This window comes from Typopeltis vanoorti, chromosome 13, assembly GCF_054136105.1.
Source record: "Typopeltis vanoorti isolate ZY-2024b chromosome 13, IOZ_Tvanoo_1.0, whole genome shotgun sequence".
NCBI classification, from domain to species: domain Eukaryota; kingdom Metazoa; phylum Arthropoda; class Arachnida; order Uropygi; family Thelyphonidae; genus Typopeltis; species Typopeltis vanoorti.
The window spans coordinates 97,715,978-97,732,656 of record NC_143561.1 but is presented as its reverse complement, the minus strand read 5'-3'; the positions used below and the strand labels follow the sequence as shown (position 1 = coordinate 97,732,656).

The 16,679-nt window shown below is 37.1% G+C and overlaps 1 protein-coding gene across 1 annotated transcript in view; it reads left to right on the top strand.

Moving 5' to 3' along the window:
* LOC150100406 (uncharacterized) overlaps positions 1 to 16,679 on the top strand; it is a 621,895-nt gene that overhangs the window by 536,570 nt on the left and 68,646 nt on the right. Inside the window, exon 34 of the mRNA XM_090402392.1 lies at positions 9,657 to 9,820. Coding sequence (XP_090258518.1) covers positions 9,657 to 9,820 — 164 coding nt within the window. The remainder of the gene's footprint in view (positions 1 to 9,656; positions 9,821 to 16,679) is intronic.

The following is a 16,679-nucleotide window of genomic DNA, read 5'->3' as shown; positions in this document are numbered from 1 at the left end:
ACATGGTGCCTAAACTTCAGGTCTCCTTTACTCCATGATTTCTAACACTCATCTCTTCCACCTCCTTCAAAATTCCCCTAGTAATTGTATACTCTACATCCCATACTTTCCTACCAGATTTCAAGACTTGACACTTTTGTAACATTAAATTGATAGATTTAGTCACTTTCCCACTCATACTGTCTGCTGAAATCCATCTGTAAGGCAACATCATTTGCTCTGCTCCTCATAGTTACATCATCATCTGCAGCAGCTGCATATCTACAGTTAAGCCTATTTCAATATCATTAACATACAAATTGAACAGTAATGGCCCCAAATCTCTCCCCAGCATCATTATGCTAATGACAAGCCTCTCTTTCTGGATACCACTTCCTCATATACAACTCATTGATGCCTAACAACCAACCAGCTATCCATCTCACCTGCTGCTTATCCAATCCCATCCATTTCAATTTACTTACCAGCTTGTCACATGTGACAGTCTATCAATGGCCTTTGAAAAATCAAAATATATTGCTGTATGTACATCTCCTTTATCCAATGAATTTGTCACCTTGTTTTAGTCTGTAACAGATTGCTAAAACACGATTTCCCCATAATTCACTCATGCTGATCATCATAGAGAATACTGCTATTGTCAATCCAGTTTTGAATCCTAGGATATCCACAAGTGGTATCCACAAAAACTCGCCCATGAAGTGGAACAATTTTACCCTCTAACTGCTGCAACACTGGCATTAAATAGGTGTGTGCTATGGGTGTCTTTAATTCCTAGGAGCATTTCTTCAAGACACACAGTGGTATATTGTCAAGTCCTACTGCTTTATTAACATCACATTTACTTAGTTTTTTTTATATATATATATCCCCTGCTCACTCACTATCAGGTCCTCCTCCATATCCTCTACACTCATCTTCTCATGATGCCACATTTTCATTAGGATGAAATACCCTGATAAACTGCTCATTGAATACTCAACTCTATTCTCAGCAGCTGTTGCCAGTCTACTATCATTATCCAGTAGCATCATCCTCCCAATCCTAGTTCATTTTTTTCTACTTGGCACATATTGAAAGAACTAACTAGGTTTTGTTTTTACTTGATTAGCTAAATTCCGTTCATACTGCACTTTTGCTGTCTTTACCAACTACGTCACCTTCCTGACCTGCTCTTCGTACACTTCATGCAACTAATTATTGCCAATCGTCTTGCATTGCTTCCACAGTGCCTTTTACTGACATCATGTTTAATCTCTTCATTCAGTATCTTATGTAGCCTTTTCATTTTTGGAATGCACTGAGACATTCTGAGATACCCTTCCTCACAGATGTTCTGATTTGACTAACAACAACTGAAATGATCACCTCTTGGTCACTCATACCTACTGGAAGAAGGTTAGAGACTATTCACATTCCTCTGATGATACTCTTGTGCTCTATTACATTACATGTTGCCTAAGATAGTTATCTCTGAAGAACTCAAGAAATTCATTCTACTTCTTCCCTGATGTATATTTCTTCATTCCATTCAATGTCACCATAATCAAAGTCTCCATAATGATCATCTTTTTCTTGCTCTGTAAACCAATTTATCTATACATTTTGTCTTCACTCTCCATATTGCCTGGCCTGTAGCAACACCCAACTAAATATTTTATCATATCAACCTCCACTTTATACTATATTGCTTCAAAACCTCTGCCACTATTTTCTCCTTGAAACCTAGTTCTCTGTAAACATAATTTGCTTGCTATCATCAGCTGCATTAGGTCAGTTTTAAGTTTTCTACAAAAAAAGATAACAAATAAGATTAGAACAAATAATATTAGAGAAGATGCTAGAAGAAGATAAGATTGATATTAGAGAAGATGAGATCCAAAAGCAGTTGGAGACTGTTTATTTTTAGATTTCTTTATATATGATACTGACATTTTCTAGTTGTGGAAATAAACAGTCTCTAACTGCTTTTGGATCTCATCTTCTCTAATATCAATCTTAGCAGAATTCTTCACCCTCGTCGCTTATTGCATCTATTAAACAATCAGCAAGAAGTGGATTTTTAGAAACATCTAGTAATCCAAATTTTTGTAGTTTTCTAATATATTAGATACAAGATTTGTATCTAATACCTACCAAGAGAGTTAACAAAAAAAAGAAAATTTCAGATTGAGCAACTTAACAATTCACCGGCCTGATTGGTCAAGTGGTTAGCGTATCCACTCTCCAGCCAAAAGGCTGTGGGTGAATCCCACCATGGGCATGGATGTTTATGATTTTCTGGGAAAATACTAGTGGATGTGGTGGACAGTAGATGGCTTTGGTGTAGATGATGATGGCAGTTGTGGTTCGTTATAGTTGGTGGAGACAGAGAGTTATAGAGTAGGCGCCCTCCCTCGATGAGTCTTTGGACTCCTTGTAGGTGGCATGTAATAATAATAATTAAGCAATCACACTAAACAAACTCTCAATAAATACTTTCATTATGTGGCCACTGAGGCAGTCATGCCACCAGTGGCATGACTGCCTCATCCTGTCCAAAAATTATTGAAATATAATTGATAGAAAAGGATGTCCTGACAGAAATAGAATGGTATAGCATAGATTTCAGCAGGATGGGAAGGATAAGTAAAGCAAGTAGTGTTACTTATGATAAAGTGATGAGTCGTGTCCTCTCATCATGAGGACACAAATTTGGAGCAAAATGGTACTAATAGTTTTGAGAGCATATGATTTAAGTTGAACAAGGCAGGATATTAGTGAGATGTTGCTATATACCAGAGAACACAGAGGGTGATGAACAGACATGTTTAGGTAGTTTAGTTTGGCAAGTACAGAATGAGTAATCATTATGGGAGATTTTAACTACTGCAGTATAAATGAGAAAAAGGAAACTTCATATAGTGGTAGGAGAATTGAATTTCAGGAATTCTTGAGGGGAAAAGGTACACCATTCTGCAGAATGATCATGAGGTTCATGCATTTTTGATGTGGTCATTGCATCAGGGAATCTGATTGCATCTAATATGAAGAAAAGAATTAATGGAGAATTATAAGGCAGGTGACTATAATAATCTTAGAAATCAGCTTGAGCCAATTCCTTGGAGGAAAGGAGAGATAGTGATATCAGCAGGACATGGGTGCTAATTAAGAAATATTTATAATCAGTAGCTATGGCAAGTTGCATACTTCAAGTAAAAAACATAACATATTATTATTACATGACACCTCCAAGGAGTCCAAAGACTCATCGAAGGAGGACACCTATTCTACAACTCTCTGTCTCCACCACTTAATCCATCAACTACAGTGAACTGCCACTACCATTATCACCTATGCCAATGCCATCTACTGCCCACCACCACCACTAGTATTTTTGTCTGTAAATTGCATGTATTTTCAAGGCTGATTTGTCTGTATCAGGATGAAAAACCCGAGTTTCTGGGAGGAAAAAACCCTGCTACCTCTATGAGATCAGCTAACTCACTTTCAATGGGGAAAAAACCACATAAAGATTCCTCTCGTCACAACAAGAATCAAACTCATATAGATGACTATGAAGTCAAACAGGAACTGCAGATGAAAAATAGATTATGGAAAAGTATAAAGAAAGATGGAGAATAGTTACATGGGGAATATAAGACTCATGCCAGGAAAGTGACTAGTGTAGCAAGGAAGACAAATCTGGAATATGGGAAGAGATTATTGTTGTAATCCAAGAAAAATCTTAAAGAGTTTTTCTGTTATTGGAAGAATGACATGAATGAATGTTAGATGAAAGTAGGAATTGAGCAACCAATGCGGTGGACTTAGTAGGATAATTTAATGATTATTGGGGGACAGCTAAGTTATTTCATCTTAGAAAAGCAAATTTTCTTACTAGGAGAATGGGAAGTGTTCAAGCTTTAGAAGTGAACAAGAATACGGTGTTCCAAACACTAATTACTCTGGATAACAATAAGGGAGTAGAATTGCATATAATTTTGCCATGTATTTTACGAGAATGTGTGTGTGTGCTAAGGAACTGACTGCTCCATTGACTTGGCTGTTCAAGGAAAGGCCTTCCACTAGTATGAGAAAGACAATAAAAGTGGGAGGAGGGGTAACATAGTGGCATTGCTTAACAGTAGTAGCAGAAATGCATGTATAGACCAGTTTGTATTTCTTGTGTTGGTGTTATGATTTTGGAAAAATTGGTGAGAGATTATACATAAAATTGGGCAGATGTTGGTAATGTTATCCATGAGGATCTGTGGATGTGTTAAGGGGCACTCTTATTTCAGTAATTTTATTGCCTATAATAACATAATAACAAGAGCAGTTGATGAGGGGAGGAAAGACATATACTGCTTTTTTTTTTTTTTTTTTTTTTTATGAAGGCAAGTGACAGGATGCCACATGATAAGCTGATATTTGAGTTGCAGCATATGGATTTAGATATCATGTTAGTGAACTAGATTAGAAATACCACTCCCTTGTATGCAACTCACTTGGAGATATTAGAGTTATGTATGAGGAAGCAGTATTATCAGGGAAAAAGAGGACAAGTAGAGTTCAACAGGGACCTTTATGCCAGTGACATTCCGTTTTATTTCTCTTTTTATAGATGGGTATTCTGAGTGCTACTGCAGTCATCTGGAATTTGACTCCCTGGCCATGCTCTCTCACTTATTTACTTCAGCCTCTGTAAAACTTTTATACCTCCATATTTCAACATCATTATTATTATTATAAGAGTATCTCCATGGAATCAGAAGTCTCATCATGGGAGATCCACACTAACCTCTATACAAACAATATACCTATCATACCTCTCCTTAAACTCATTTCTGCCAAGGCATTCACAACTACCGTGTATGTCAATGTAGAAGGGGGGGGGGGTCTTTGTGCTGACCTCTAGGTAGAGAGTAACCTCCCTATTGTTTAATTTCTTGTGATATCTTATTTATTTTTTTCTCCATCCTTGCTTTTGATTATTCTACCTTAGTCTTCTTACTCTTTCGTACAAAGTTTATCCACCTTTCGCACTACTTGTCGTATGCCTATGAGTACTGGAAAAATTTTTTTTAGACTGTGCCACCAGTATTCTTTACTTGGCATAAGACCCAGTAATACAGCTGGTAGATCTCTCTCTCTCTCTCTCACTTTCTAGTATAAATTCCTTCAATAAAATTAACATAAACAGTCGTGGTTCACAAGCACTTAAATTATGCTTCTAATATACCTTATCTGTTTCCTGCTATCAGGTTTAGTTTTTTTAGAAACAGTGCATTGTAAATCAAAAAGTCAGGCGGCACTCAGTTGACATATAATCAAAACACATTTATTTATACTAATAAATGTACATCAATTAAACAATAGGGAGGTTACTCTCTACCTATCCGAAAAACTTTATCATTAAAAAAATCTTCCCTTTGCAATTATAAACAACCTTTACAGCATAAATACTCATTTTCCTTTCTGCTTATTGATTAAAACTCTAATCTACTCATAAAGAAGTTATCTTGCTATATCAAGTTATTACACAAGAGTATTTCGCTTACTAACAAGCCAAAACTTTCTCACATACACTGCTATTTTCTAGTATCTTATCAGTCCATCTAAATTATTTCTCCTAGATTACATAAAAGAAATGTAGGGCATATAAAAAGGAACAAATTCACATAGGATCCATCATCTGTGTCGTGCACTCATTCAAGGATCGGCACTAGAGTTCTTAGACTTTTCTTCCATCTCAGACCTTAAGCTTCCTTCTGCAGTGTATTACTTCACCGGCGTCTCATCAGGATGGTGGCGGGCTTTGGAATGCAAATTTTCACCACTCGATAGCTCGGGCAAGAGTTTTTGGCATACAGAGCACATGGGATCTCATCCAGATGGCAGTGCAAGTTTTCTGGCGCTGAAGTTCACTCTGTGGTTACTGGCTTCGGTTGCCCTCCCGCTGCAACAACATCCGATCTAGACTACCTCCGGTGTATCTATCGGTGACCTTCTCTTCATTCCCTCCGACTTCTGACCTCTGACATGACCTCGCCGTATAGTTGTATGCTCTGGTTCCTACTGCCAATATTTAGTGATTTTGTCGATGCCCTTTTATATCACCTTCTACTCCGGGACCTTGAACAAAGGGTTGAGACCCCTGAAGAATTCGGCGCGACTCTTTGATCTTCTGTTAAAGCCGACCAGTTCTTTCTTCTCCTAGTGCCCTTCTAAAATCCTATTTGTCAGACAGCGGAACCTTGACTGATCCGTGCCGACCCTTTTAAGAACGACCTTGAAGGTGGGCATACACAGAGCTTGTAAACAAAGGTTTCCAAAGCACTTAGTTACAACAATAACATATAGTTTCCAGTGACACAGCAGTTTAATGCAGCAAAACGTAAGGTCTTGAGGTTTGGGACACATCGATGGAATGCTGCATACTCTATTGGAGGAGGTGAACTGGAGGAAGTAGGGAAGACAAGAGATCTGGGGTTGATGATTGATAGAAACCTGAAATTTAGGGGACATATTGCAAAGGTGGTGAAGGAAACACAGAGGATTGCTGCAATAATGAGAAGGACACTGACCTGCAGAGATAAAAGGGTTATCATTCCGTTGTATAAGACTTTGATTAGATCACACTTAGACTATTGTTCAGATATCTGGTCCCCAAGATTTGGAGGGGATAAATTAACTGTGGAAAGGGTACAAAGGTAGATAACAAAGATGGTGTCAGGACTGTACAATATTAGTTATGAGGATCGGCTGAGGGAGTGTGGACTGCAGAGTTTGGTGGATAGAAGGAGAGGTGATATTGAGACTTTTAAACTGCTGAGAGGTGGTTACAGGGTTGACACTGGGGAGTTCTTTCGCTTTGTTGAACAGCAGGAAGGAGTGATGACAAGCAGCCATCCATGAAAGTTATGAAAGGAAACTGTGAGAAAGAGGGTGAGGAGTGGTTTCTTTGCATGGAGGGTTGAACCATGGAATGCATTGCCTGATAGAGTGGTGAGAGCGAGAATGGTCAATGAGTTTAAGTTTAAGGAGTGGTATGATGGACTTTGTGTTTCCTAGGAGAGACCTCTCTCAATGAGTCTTGATAGACTTGTGTTTCTTAGAAAGGACCTCCCACGATGAGTCGTTTGACTCCATGGAGGCCTGAATAATAATAATAATAATAATTCAGTTTTATTTCCCTTTTTGTATATGGTACTATGAGAGCTCTACTCCAATTATTTGGAATTCATCCCTCTGTTCAGGCCTTCTGAACTATGCAGTGCAGCCACTGCAAGACTTTTTATAGCCCCATACTTGAGCATTTCTGGTTCAATATTGCCTATTCCTACTACCTTTCTACATTTCAGGCTTTTGATGGCTTCTTCAAATATGGATATGTATTCCTGGTTGCATGCCTGTTGAGTGTTTTTTTTTTACAACTGTGCTGCCCCTTGCTTGTTTCGTTTAGCAATTTTTTGAAGTAATTACTACATACATCAAGGATATCTTTTTCTCCAGTTTTCATGTCACCTTTATCATCTCTAATTTCTTTTACAGCACTCTTTCCTCCATTTCAGCTTTTTCAACAACCTCCAGAATATCTTGCCTCCTTCTTGATATATATTTTCTATTTTCTTAACGAAGTCTTCCCATGACTTTTGTTTAGCTAGTTTTACATAGTGTTTACATTTGACTGTATTCTTTAAGGGAATAAGATAAGCTGACTTATTTCCCAGGAACTTTCGATGCTTTCTTTTTTTCCTTTGCTTCCTCTAACTTCCAGTGTCCACCATGGAGTTCTGATTTTTCCATCCTTACAGACAACCTCACCACTTGCCTCTCTGGTGAATGAATCAATGTTTTCTTCAAGGCTTGCCACTGAATCTCCAAGGTTTGGTTCCTGTTCTCAAACTCTTTCATTTTTTCTTCAATAATCTTTGTGTATTTTAGTCTACAGTTCACATCTGAGAGCTGCTGAACTTTTATTCGCTTTAAAAATTTCTTGCATGTTATTCTTTTCAGTACGAAATTCAGTTTTATCCTGCTCAAGAATAAATGGTGATCACTTCCAATTTCAAATTCTCTGTACACTCTAGTGTCCTACACCGGCGAGAAAACATTCCTTTCAACAATAACCTAGTCAGTGAGACTTTTCTTATTCTTTGCCTCTTTTCTCCATGTGAATTTATGTACATTTTTATGTTTGAACATTGTGTTAGTAATAACCAATTCATGGAGCAGAAATCCAACATTTATTTGTCATTATTATTAGCTTTGCTCATTTCGCCAGAATTTCCCAAAATATTTTTGCATGTCTGACAATCATTTTTCTACTCTGCTATTTAAATCCCTGACTAGGACCAACTTTTCATATTTCATTCTGCAGCTGTTTTCTCTAAAGCCTCAGAAAATTCCTCCACTTCTACCTTAGTAGAACCTTCTGTGGGACCATAGGCACAAATAAGTCTCATTGTCCAGTTCCCATTCTGATATTTGCCTACATCACTGTACTTCATATTGTCTGCCTTTCAAGAAGATTAGCCTTGTATTTTGTGTTGAATACTATAGCTACTCCTTCTTTTTCCTGATTGTTATTGCCTGAATATATCATTTTGTTTTTATTGCTTAGAAAGATCTTACCAGTTTTTGTCTTTTTTATTTCAGTCACTCCTATTATATCAATCTGGTACTTATCCAATTCCTTAGCCATCTAGCGAAAACAACAACTGACCTTGTTTAATCAGCCAATGCCCTATCCAGCATGAAATTCTGTCATATTATACCATCATTTTATTTGTGGTTTAAACCAACATGAATACAATTTGTTGACTAAATCCCAAATTGCTAGCTCATCCTCGTTTGCTCAGTATCTAGGTAGATACACAACAGAGTGCACCATGAGAAGGTGAAAATTGGACATTAGGTCAGAAGCCCTGGTCAGTTCTTTAAAGGAATGTGGAGGAGACCTCCTCATTCCTTTAAAGGCTATGTGGAAGTCTCCTCTCAGTTATACAGCTTTGACCTTATTTTTAATTCATTGTATTATTATTACTCTTTTTTGCTGCATTGCATATTTTTCAAAAAATTTAATGTCCGTTATGACACTTTTTTTTTAATTGGGAAACTAACTAAAAAGCATGCCTAGAAGATGGATTTCCATTTAACGATAACACTTCTTACTAAAACATTTCAACTAATGTTGATTTTCATTTCACAGTTTGTTATATTAAATAATACATTGTTCCTCCTTTAGTAAGATGGGCTCAGAATTTTTTATCATATACATCACTCTCTGCTTAGCTGCAAGAAGATAGAAGTCATACACTTAGCTTAGCTTAGTTTAAAAATGATAGCTTGTTATAGAACATTAAAAGCATATATCAACTTTTTAAAATTTATAAAATGTTTTTTAGAATTCAAAAGTAACAAATCTGGCAAGAAAAGCATTTTTTTATCTCTAGGCACTTGTCAAGTTGGAATTAATTGAAACATAGTGGCAGTGTATATGGTATTAATTTTAAAAAGTAACTGTATTTCAAAATAAACAAACTGAAAGATTACAAACTATATTCACTTAGCATGAGTGGATTCCACTTTTAATCACAAAGTTTACTATATTTTTATTATAAAGCTATCCTATCAGAAAACTTTCTAATTTAGGTTATGTTTTTTTATAGTCTATTCTGATAAAAACTGTTGATGGATTCAGACATGCTTATAATCATTTAGCTGAATTAATGGTAGCTGAAGGTTTACTACCAGAAACTCAGTTGATTTTTTTCCTAACTCATGAAGAGATTGAACAAGTACTGAATCAGCGTTCTGCCCGTATCTTAGCAAAGTAAGTTTAATTGTTATTATTGTTTCTATTAAGTTATTGTTATTATATGGCTACCTCCAGGTAGTCTGGGCTCATTGAAGGATGTCTTTTTGAAATTAAAAAAAAATGCTTAAATACCTATCATCATACCTCTCCTTGAAACATTCAATGAAAATGCACTCATTTTCATTGAATTATTGTTATTATTGTTTCTATTAAGTTATTGTTATTATATGGCTACCTCCAGGTAGTCTGGGCTCATTGAAGGATGTCTTTTTGAAATTAAAAAAAAAATGCTTAAATACCTATCATCATACCTCTCCTTGAAACATTCAATGAAAATGCACTCACAGTATCCAATAGTAGATCACTGGGAAACTGTATGAGGAGAGTGTGAGCAGAGGAGCGAGGAGTAGGTTCTTTACATGGAGTATGGTTGATGAGTGGAATGCATTGCCTGAGTGTGTTGTGAATTAGACACGTTCAAAATAGACATATTGAATCAGTTTAAGGCACTCTCGATCCTCATGTGCCCTCCTTCACATGCTTCCTGAGATAGTGTCTCTCAAGAAGTCAAGAAATTCATTTTCCTTATTCCCAAATGCAATCTCTTCATTCTGAATAATACCACCATAATTAAAATTGCCCATAATAATCACTCTTTCTTGTTCATTAACTACCCTAAGCATTCCCTGACCTATAGCAACATCTAACTAAATATGTCTTTCTGTCAACCTCTACCTCACACCAGACTGCCTCATAACTATTGCCATTATTTCCCTCTTTCATATGTATCTTAGGTGGTCATAATTCTCCTGCTGTCATCACCAGCACTTCTCCTCCCTTCTTTGTCTTTTCTCTCCTCACAAAAAACACACTACCCTTCCATTTCTATTCCCATTAGGATATTGTCTTCATTCAAACCATATTACACTTATTCCAGTGCTTTTGGGGCAGATAAACTCAAGCAGTGAAACCATTTCATCTCCTTTATTTCTGATAGTTCTGGCACTTGTAAATAAACACAGCAGTTCACTTTTAGATCTATAACCAGTCCTAGCCAAGCCACTTGTTAGTTGGAATTTCCCCACCCCCCTTGCGCAATCACTTTATTACCACTTACCACAAATATCCACTCAGTGTCAACTTCCCCACTCACATCCTGATCTATTTCATTTCTATGCTGATCATCCCCATACATATTCACTACTACTTCCAAAATCCACTCTCCCTACTCTATGCCATATCTCCCTGTCCACCTGGGCTCCCCCATTTCCCTATTTCTCTTGCATTCTCTCTCTTCATCTCTCACACTACTACTATTTCCATTGTCAGGCACTTCTGCCTCTTCAATACCATTCTCCTGATCTTTCGTTTCATTTCTTACTTCTGATCTTTTGGTTGCATCACACACCTCACTTCTTTCTAGCAAGAGTTTCTCTAGTGCACTCACTCCAAAATCATTCAAATGCAATTCATCATGTCTGTATAATTCCATTCTTCCCTCAAATACATGCCATATGTCCACAAACTATACTCCCTTCTCCTCACTCAGCTCTGCTAGCATAACATTCATGATTCTGACTATTCACCCTTACATACTGCTTATGTTCACTTAAATCATTTATCCCCACAACCACCACTAATTTTCTTCCTTGTTTTCTCCTCATGTCCAAAACCTGAATTATCTTGCTCATTCTCCCTCCTGGAGAGCAGACCTTATGGATTCTCTCATTAACAATGGAATTTCCATACACTGCTATCCTGAAATCACTCATCACCTCTTTTACCTTTTTTCTTTCATTCTATTATTTTGCACACTTTCATTAGTTTCCACTATGCATCTAATATCATCTGAATATTCCTTATTTCATTTTTCATTTTCAGTAACTGTTTCATCAAATCTTGAATTCCAACAATTTTGCTCTTTGTCACTTCCATAGTCTCATTCTGCTGGACCTTACTCCCGTTTCCTCATTTATACTTCCTTTCAGTCCCTTATCACTAACTTTTGCTTCTACATTCTTGCTTATGTATTACACAAGATTATTATATAATCAATGATTTCAACAGTAAAAAATTATTTCCATTTTTGTTTACTGTTAGGTCTCAAAAAAAAAAATTAGCTAATGCCTTTTATTCCTTTATAGGGAGTAGGTGAGGCTGTTTCAACCCTATCTAACTTTACTCTGAGTGGACAGTTCAATTTCCACTGATAATCAATCAGAGATAGCTGGCACAAAGCTATCACTAATTTAGAGACGGCTAACAAGTGCCACAATCTCATGGTCCCTAAACTTAACACAGTATTTTTAATGTTTGAAACAATGTGTGTTCTGTAGTCAATTTTCTTGACTTTACAGGACAAAAAAACCCAAGTTTCCAGGAGGAAAAAACCCATGCCAGATATTGGCTTACTTGGGATCTAGTAAAAAAAAAAAGGCTTAGAAAAAGTTCCTCCAGTCAGTGGCTAGAATCAGACTCAGACTTTCTTCGGGCAGTCTAGTGCTGAGAAGTGTAAACTTCACTTCCACTGAGCTACACAGACCTCCAAAATTGTCTATATTATTATTAATTTTTTCATTCCTATTCTGGCATTAAGGTCTTCAGCTATAATTGTATTCTCTTTTTATTTAAATTTTAATTTATTCCTTGTAACTATTTGTTAAAGTCATAATTTCTTCTTCTTTTCCTTCTTTGGGGGAATACACGCCAATAACTGTTAAATTTGCTTTATTTAATTTTAATTGCACATTATTATTATTATTATTACTTGACACCTCCAGGGAGTCCAAAGACTCATCGAGGGAGGATACCTACTCTGCAACTCTCCGTCTCCACCACTCAAATCCACCAACTTTCACTAACCACAACTACACCAACGCCATCTGCTGCCGACCACCACCGGTAGTATTTCCACAAACATCTATGCCCACGCCGGATTCGAACCCGCAGCCTTTTGGCTGGAGAACAGATATACTAACTACTCGGCCAACCAGGACTTATAATATTCTTTCATTCCAGTATATATAATGAGTTATTTTTCTTTAATTGAGTTATGTATCCAAAACATTATGCCAGCATTTGCACATATTTGTTTGTCTACTCCATTATATATGATATCATAATTAGTTGTTTCTTTTATTCCTTTAAGTTTCTTTCTTGTTTCTGTTATAACTGTCATTTCTGTGTTTTCTTCATTTAAAATTTTATCTGATTCTTCTCCTTTATATTCTATGCTTATAATGTTCCATGCAGCATATTTCACCACATTATTCTTTTTCCAAAGTTTGTTACTGTTTTCATTTTCACTTGTTAACAATTTGTAGTCTTTTCTCATGTTTTCTGTCCAGTTTAGTTTTCTTTAAAACTTGAAAGCAATATGTCTTTCCTTATGTATAGTTACTATCATCACAATAGGTATCCTAGTGGTGGTGCTGCCACCTAGGCTATCTCGTTTTTTAGTAGTTAGTGGAAACTGCAGTTTGAGATGAAAAAGTCATCCACTTGCCCTTGAATTGCTCTAATAGCACTGGCAGGGGGGGGGGGGGGGTATAAGAAGACCAGTCGACAGATATAATACCAAGTGTATACTGTAGGAAGTAAGATTGGGTCTAGTAGCTTCAGCTATCTTGGGTTTACCATGCCTGTACTCATCAGTGTAAGTCCCTAAGAATTTAAACAAAAGAAAGAATGTATAGATCAGTCTGACCAGTATTTATGCATGTGAAACAAGAACAGAAACATCAAAAATACAACAGATAAATACATCATGCAAAATCAAAATATTAAGAAAAATAATTAATAAAACAAAATTTGGTCAAGTAAAAAATGAAAAGATTTATGAAGAATGTCAATAGAAACCCATAAACATATGGATAAAAAAAAAAGAGGGAAGAATGGAATGAAGCTAACACATTAAGAATAGCTAAAATAGGAATTTAGAAACAAAATGTTGTTGAGAGACAGTTACAGAGTTGACACTGGAGGAGTTCTTTCACCTGGTGGAACAGCTGGAAGGAGTGATGACAAGGGGCCATCCGTGGAAGTTACGAAAGGAAGCTGTGAGCAAGAGGGTTAGGAGTGGTTTCTTTGCATGGAGGGTGGTTGAACAGTAGAATGCATTGCCTAATAGAGTGGTGAGAGCAAGAACGGCCACTGAGTTCAAGGAGTTGTATGATAGACTTTGTGTTTCCTAGGATGGTCCTCCTCCCATGATGAGTCTCTTGACTCTATGGAGGTCTGAATAATAATAACTACACCAATGCCATCTACCACCCACTGCCACCACCACCATCACCACTAGTATTTCCACAGAGGATGGTGCGATTCGAACTCACAGCCTTTTGGCTGAAGAGTGGATATACTCACCACTCAGCCAACTAGGCCACCTTAGAAAAATCCAGAAGTATCACTGTATATGGATAATTCATATACAGTGATACTTCTGGATTTTTCAGTTACATTTCATAATAAGGTTAATACAGAACTGTATTAACCTTATTATGAAATGTAACTAAATTAGAACAATACCTCCCTTTAACAGTGTTGACCTCTGTACAGAATCTTTCCTTTATCTACCCAATCCTATATTTTATTCCTAACCAGTCTCTCCGAAACCTTAACAGCTACTTCAAGTCAGCTACTTTAAGATGTTTCAAATTAAATACAAGTCTATAATTTGAAACATCTGTTTTGCTTCCACCTTTATGCAATGGAAAAATCTTACCCTTTTTCTGCTCATTAGGGATTGTTGAAGACATGAAACTCATTAAACAACCAAGTCAATGGAAGTGTCAGTTCCTTAGTACATTCTTTCACAACACGCGGTGAAATCCCATCCAGTCCTATAGCCTTATTCACATCAAGATCACTTCAACAATTATAGACTTCTACCTCATTCACTTTCAAGGACCCGAGTTGAAGTATCAATTCCTTAACTTACTGCTTCCTTAGAATAGTATCATTGCCACCAGTATGAAAAACCTTAGCAAGATGATCACTAAGGTTTTTCATACTGGTAGCAATGATACTATTCTAAGGAAGCAGTATCTTGATGTGCTATCTTGATCCAGCAGAGTTATCCTCTCATAATCAATCTTTCTCTTGCTAGCTGCATAATGGAAAAACTTCCCAGGATTTTGCTTATCTTGTTTTGCTAGTCTCCTCTCCTAATCTCATTTTGCCCTTCTGGTTATATTTGTCACTCTTCTTACCTGTACTTTATAGATTTCATTTAGCTCTTCACTTTGGAATTTCAAGTTGAATTTTCTCTGTAATCTTCTCTTCTTTTGCAATTCCTGCTTAATTTCTGTGTTCACCCATTTAACACCTATTTTATTAATCTTTTTTGATTTAGGCACACAGTCTGTTATTGCCATCATAAATACTTTTTAACACCCCCAACTAGCCATAGCGTCTATGGATGTCCAGCAAAATCTGGATACGATTCTGTAATACCTATTGAATAACATGGATAAGAAGTGCAGTTAGGTCTCACGATTTCATCCCCCATTGCCAGTAGAGAGGTTAATAATGATCCATGGCATATTAATCTCTTTTCCTTCAAGTTCCTTATCCCATAGAACTCCTTCAAGCTGTTTTCTGAGTTTTCCATAATCTCTTGCCCTATAATGGCTGGATGTTGATAGCACATGGGAGGTGGTTAAGAAGTGTTTGCAGGAGGCAATGGTTGACTGTATACCAAGAGTCCGAATAATAAATCAAGTAGGGGTTAAATGGATGAATAACACTATTAAGCTTGAGCTGCAAAAAAAGAAACAATTGTGGAGGGAATTTAAGGAGAAAGGTGACCAGCAGGTGCAGGAACAGTATAAAGCTCAGGCCAGGATGGTAACAAGGGCGGTAAGAAAAGCAAAAGCGGATTACGAAAGAAAATTGGCCATGCAGGCTAAAGAGAATCCCAAACAGCTTTTTCAATATGTTGCAAGTAAAAGGAAAAATGTTCATGGCAGAATGATCTTAAAAAATGCTGAGGGTAGGGAGGTAACCGAATCAGTCGATATAGTGGAATTACTGAGCAAGCACTTTGCAAGAGTATATCATCCAGGTGGTGACATTGCAGGAATGGAAGAACCAACAGCTTATACTGGAATTGTGATGAATGAAATAGAGGTAACTAGTCTATTACAGAACCTCAATGTCAATACATCTGTGGGATTGGATGGTATACCAGCTTGTGTCGTACATGAAGCGGCTAAAGAATTGTCAGTGCCATTGACCATTTTGTTTAATTTGAGCCTTGGGTCTGGGTCAGTCCCAAGGGGGTGGAAAGAGGGAGAAAATAGTTCCGCTGCATAAAGGTGGTTCCAAGGCTGCTGTTGAAAATTACCGGTCAATCAGCATAACAGGAATCATTATCAAGGTCTTGGAGAAAATAGTAAGAGGAAAATACAAAATTGGATAGAAGAAAATGGGATACTGTATCGGGGACAGCATGGTTTTGTGAAGGGTAGGTCATGCCTCAGTAACTTGCTCACATATTAAAACACAGTGACAGCTGAACTGGATTAGGGTAATGGGTTTACAGTGATTCTACTGGACCTTGCTAAGGCCTTTGACAGGATACCACATGGAATTCTAATCAGTAAATTGCAGCGTATGGATATAGGGTTGGTGAGATGGATAGGAGGGTGGTTGAAGGAGAGATATCAGAGAGTGGTTTATTCAAGAGTAGAGTCCACAAGACGGCCTGTGACTAGTGGTGTGCCACAAGGATCTGTTCTTGGACCACTGCTGTTTAATTTGTTCATTAATGATATAGGAAAGGATCTGAGAGGAACAGTTCATTTGTTTGCGGATGATGCAAAGTTGGGTAGGGCAATAGTGAATGCAGAAGATGTCAAAATCTTGCAGGATG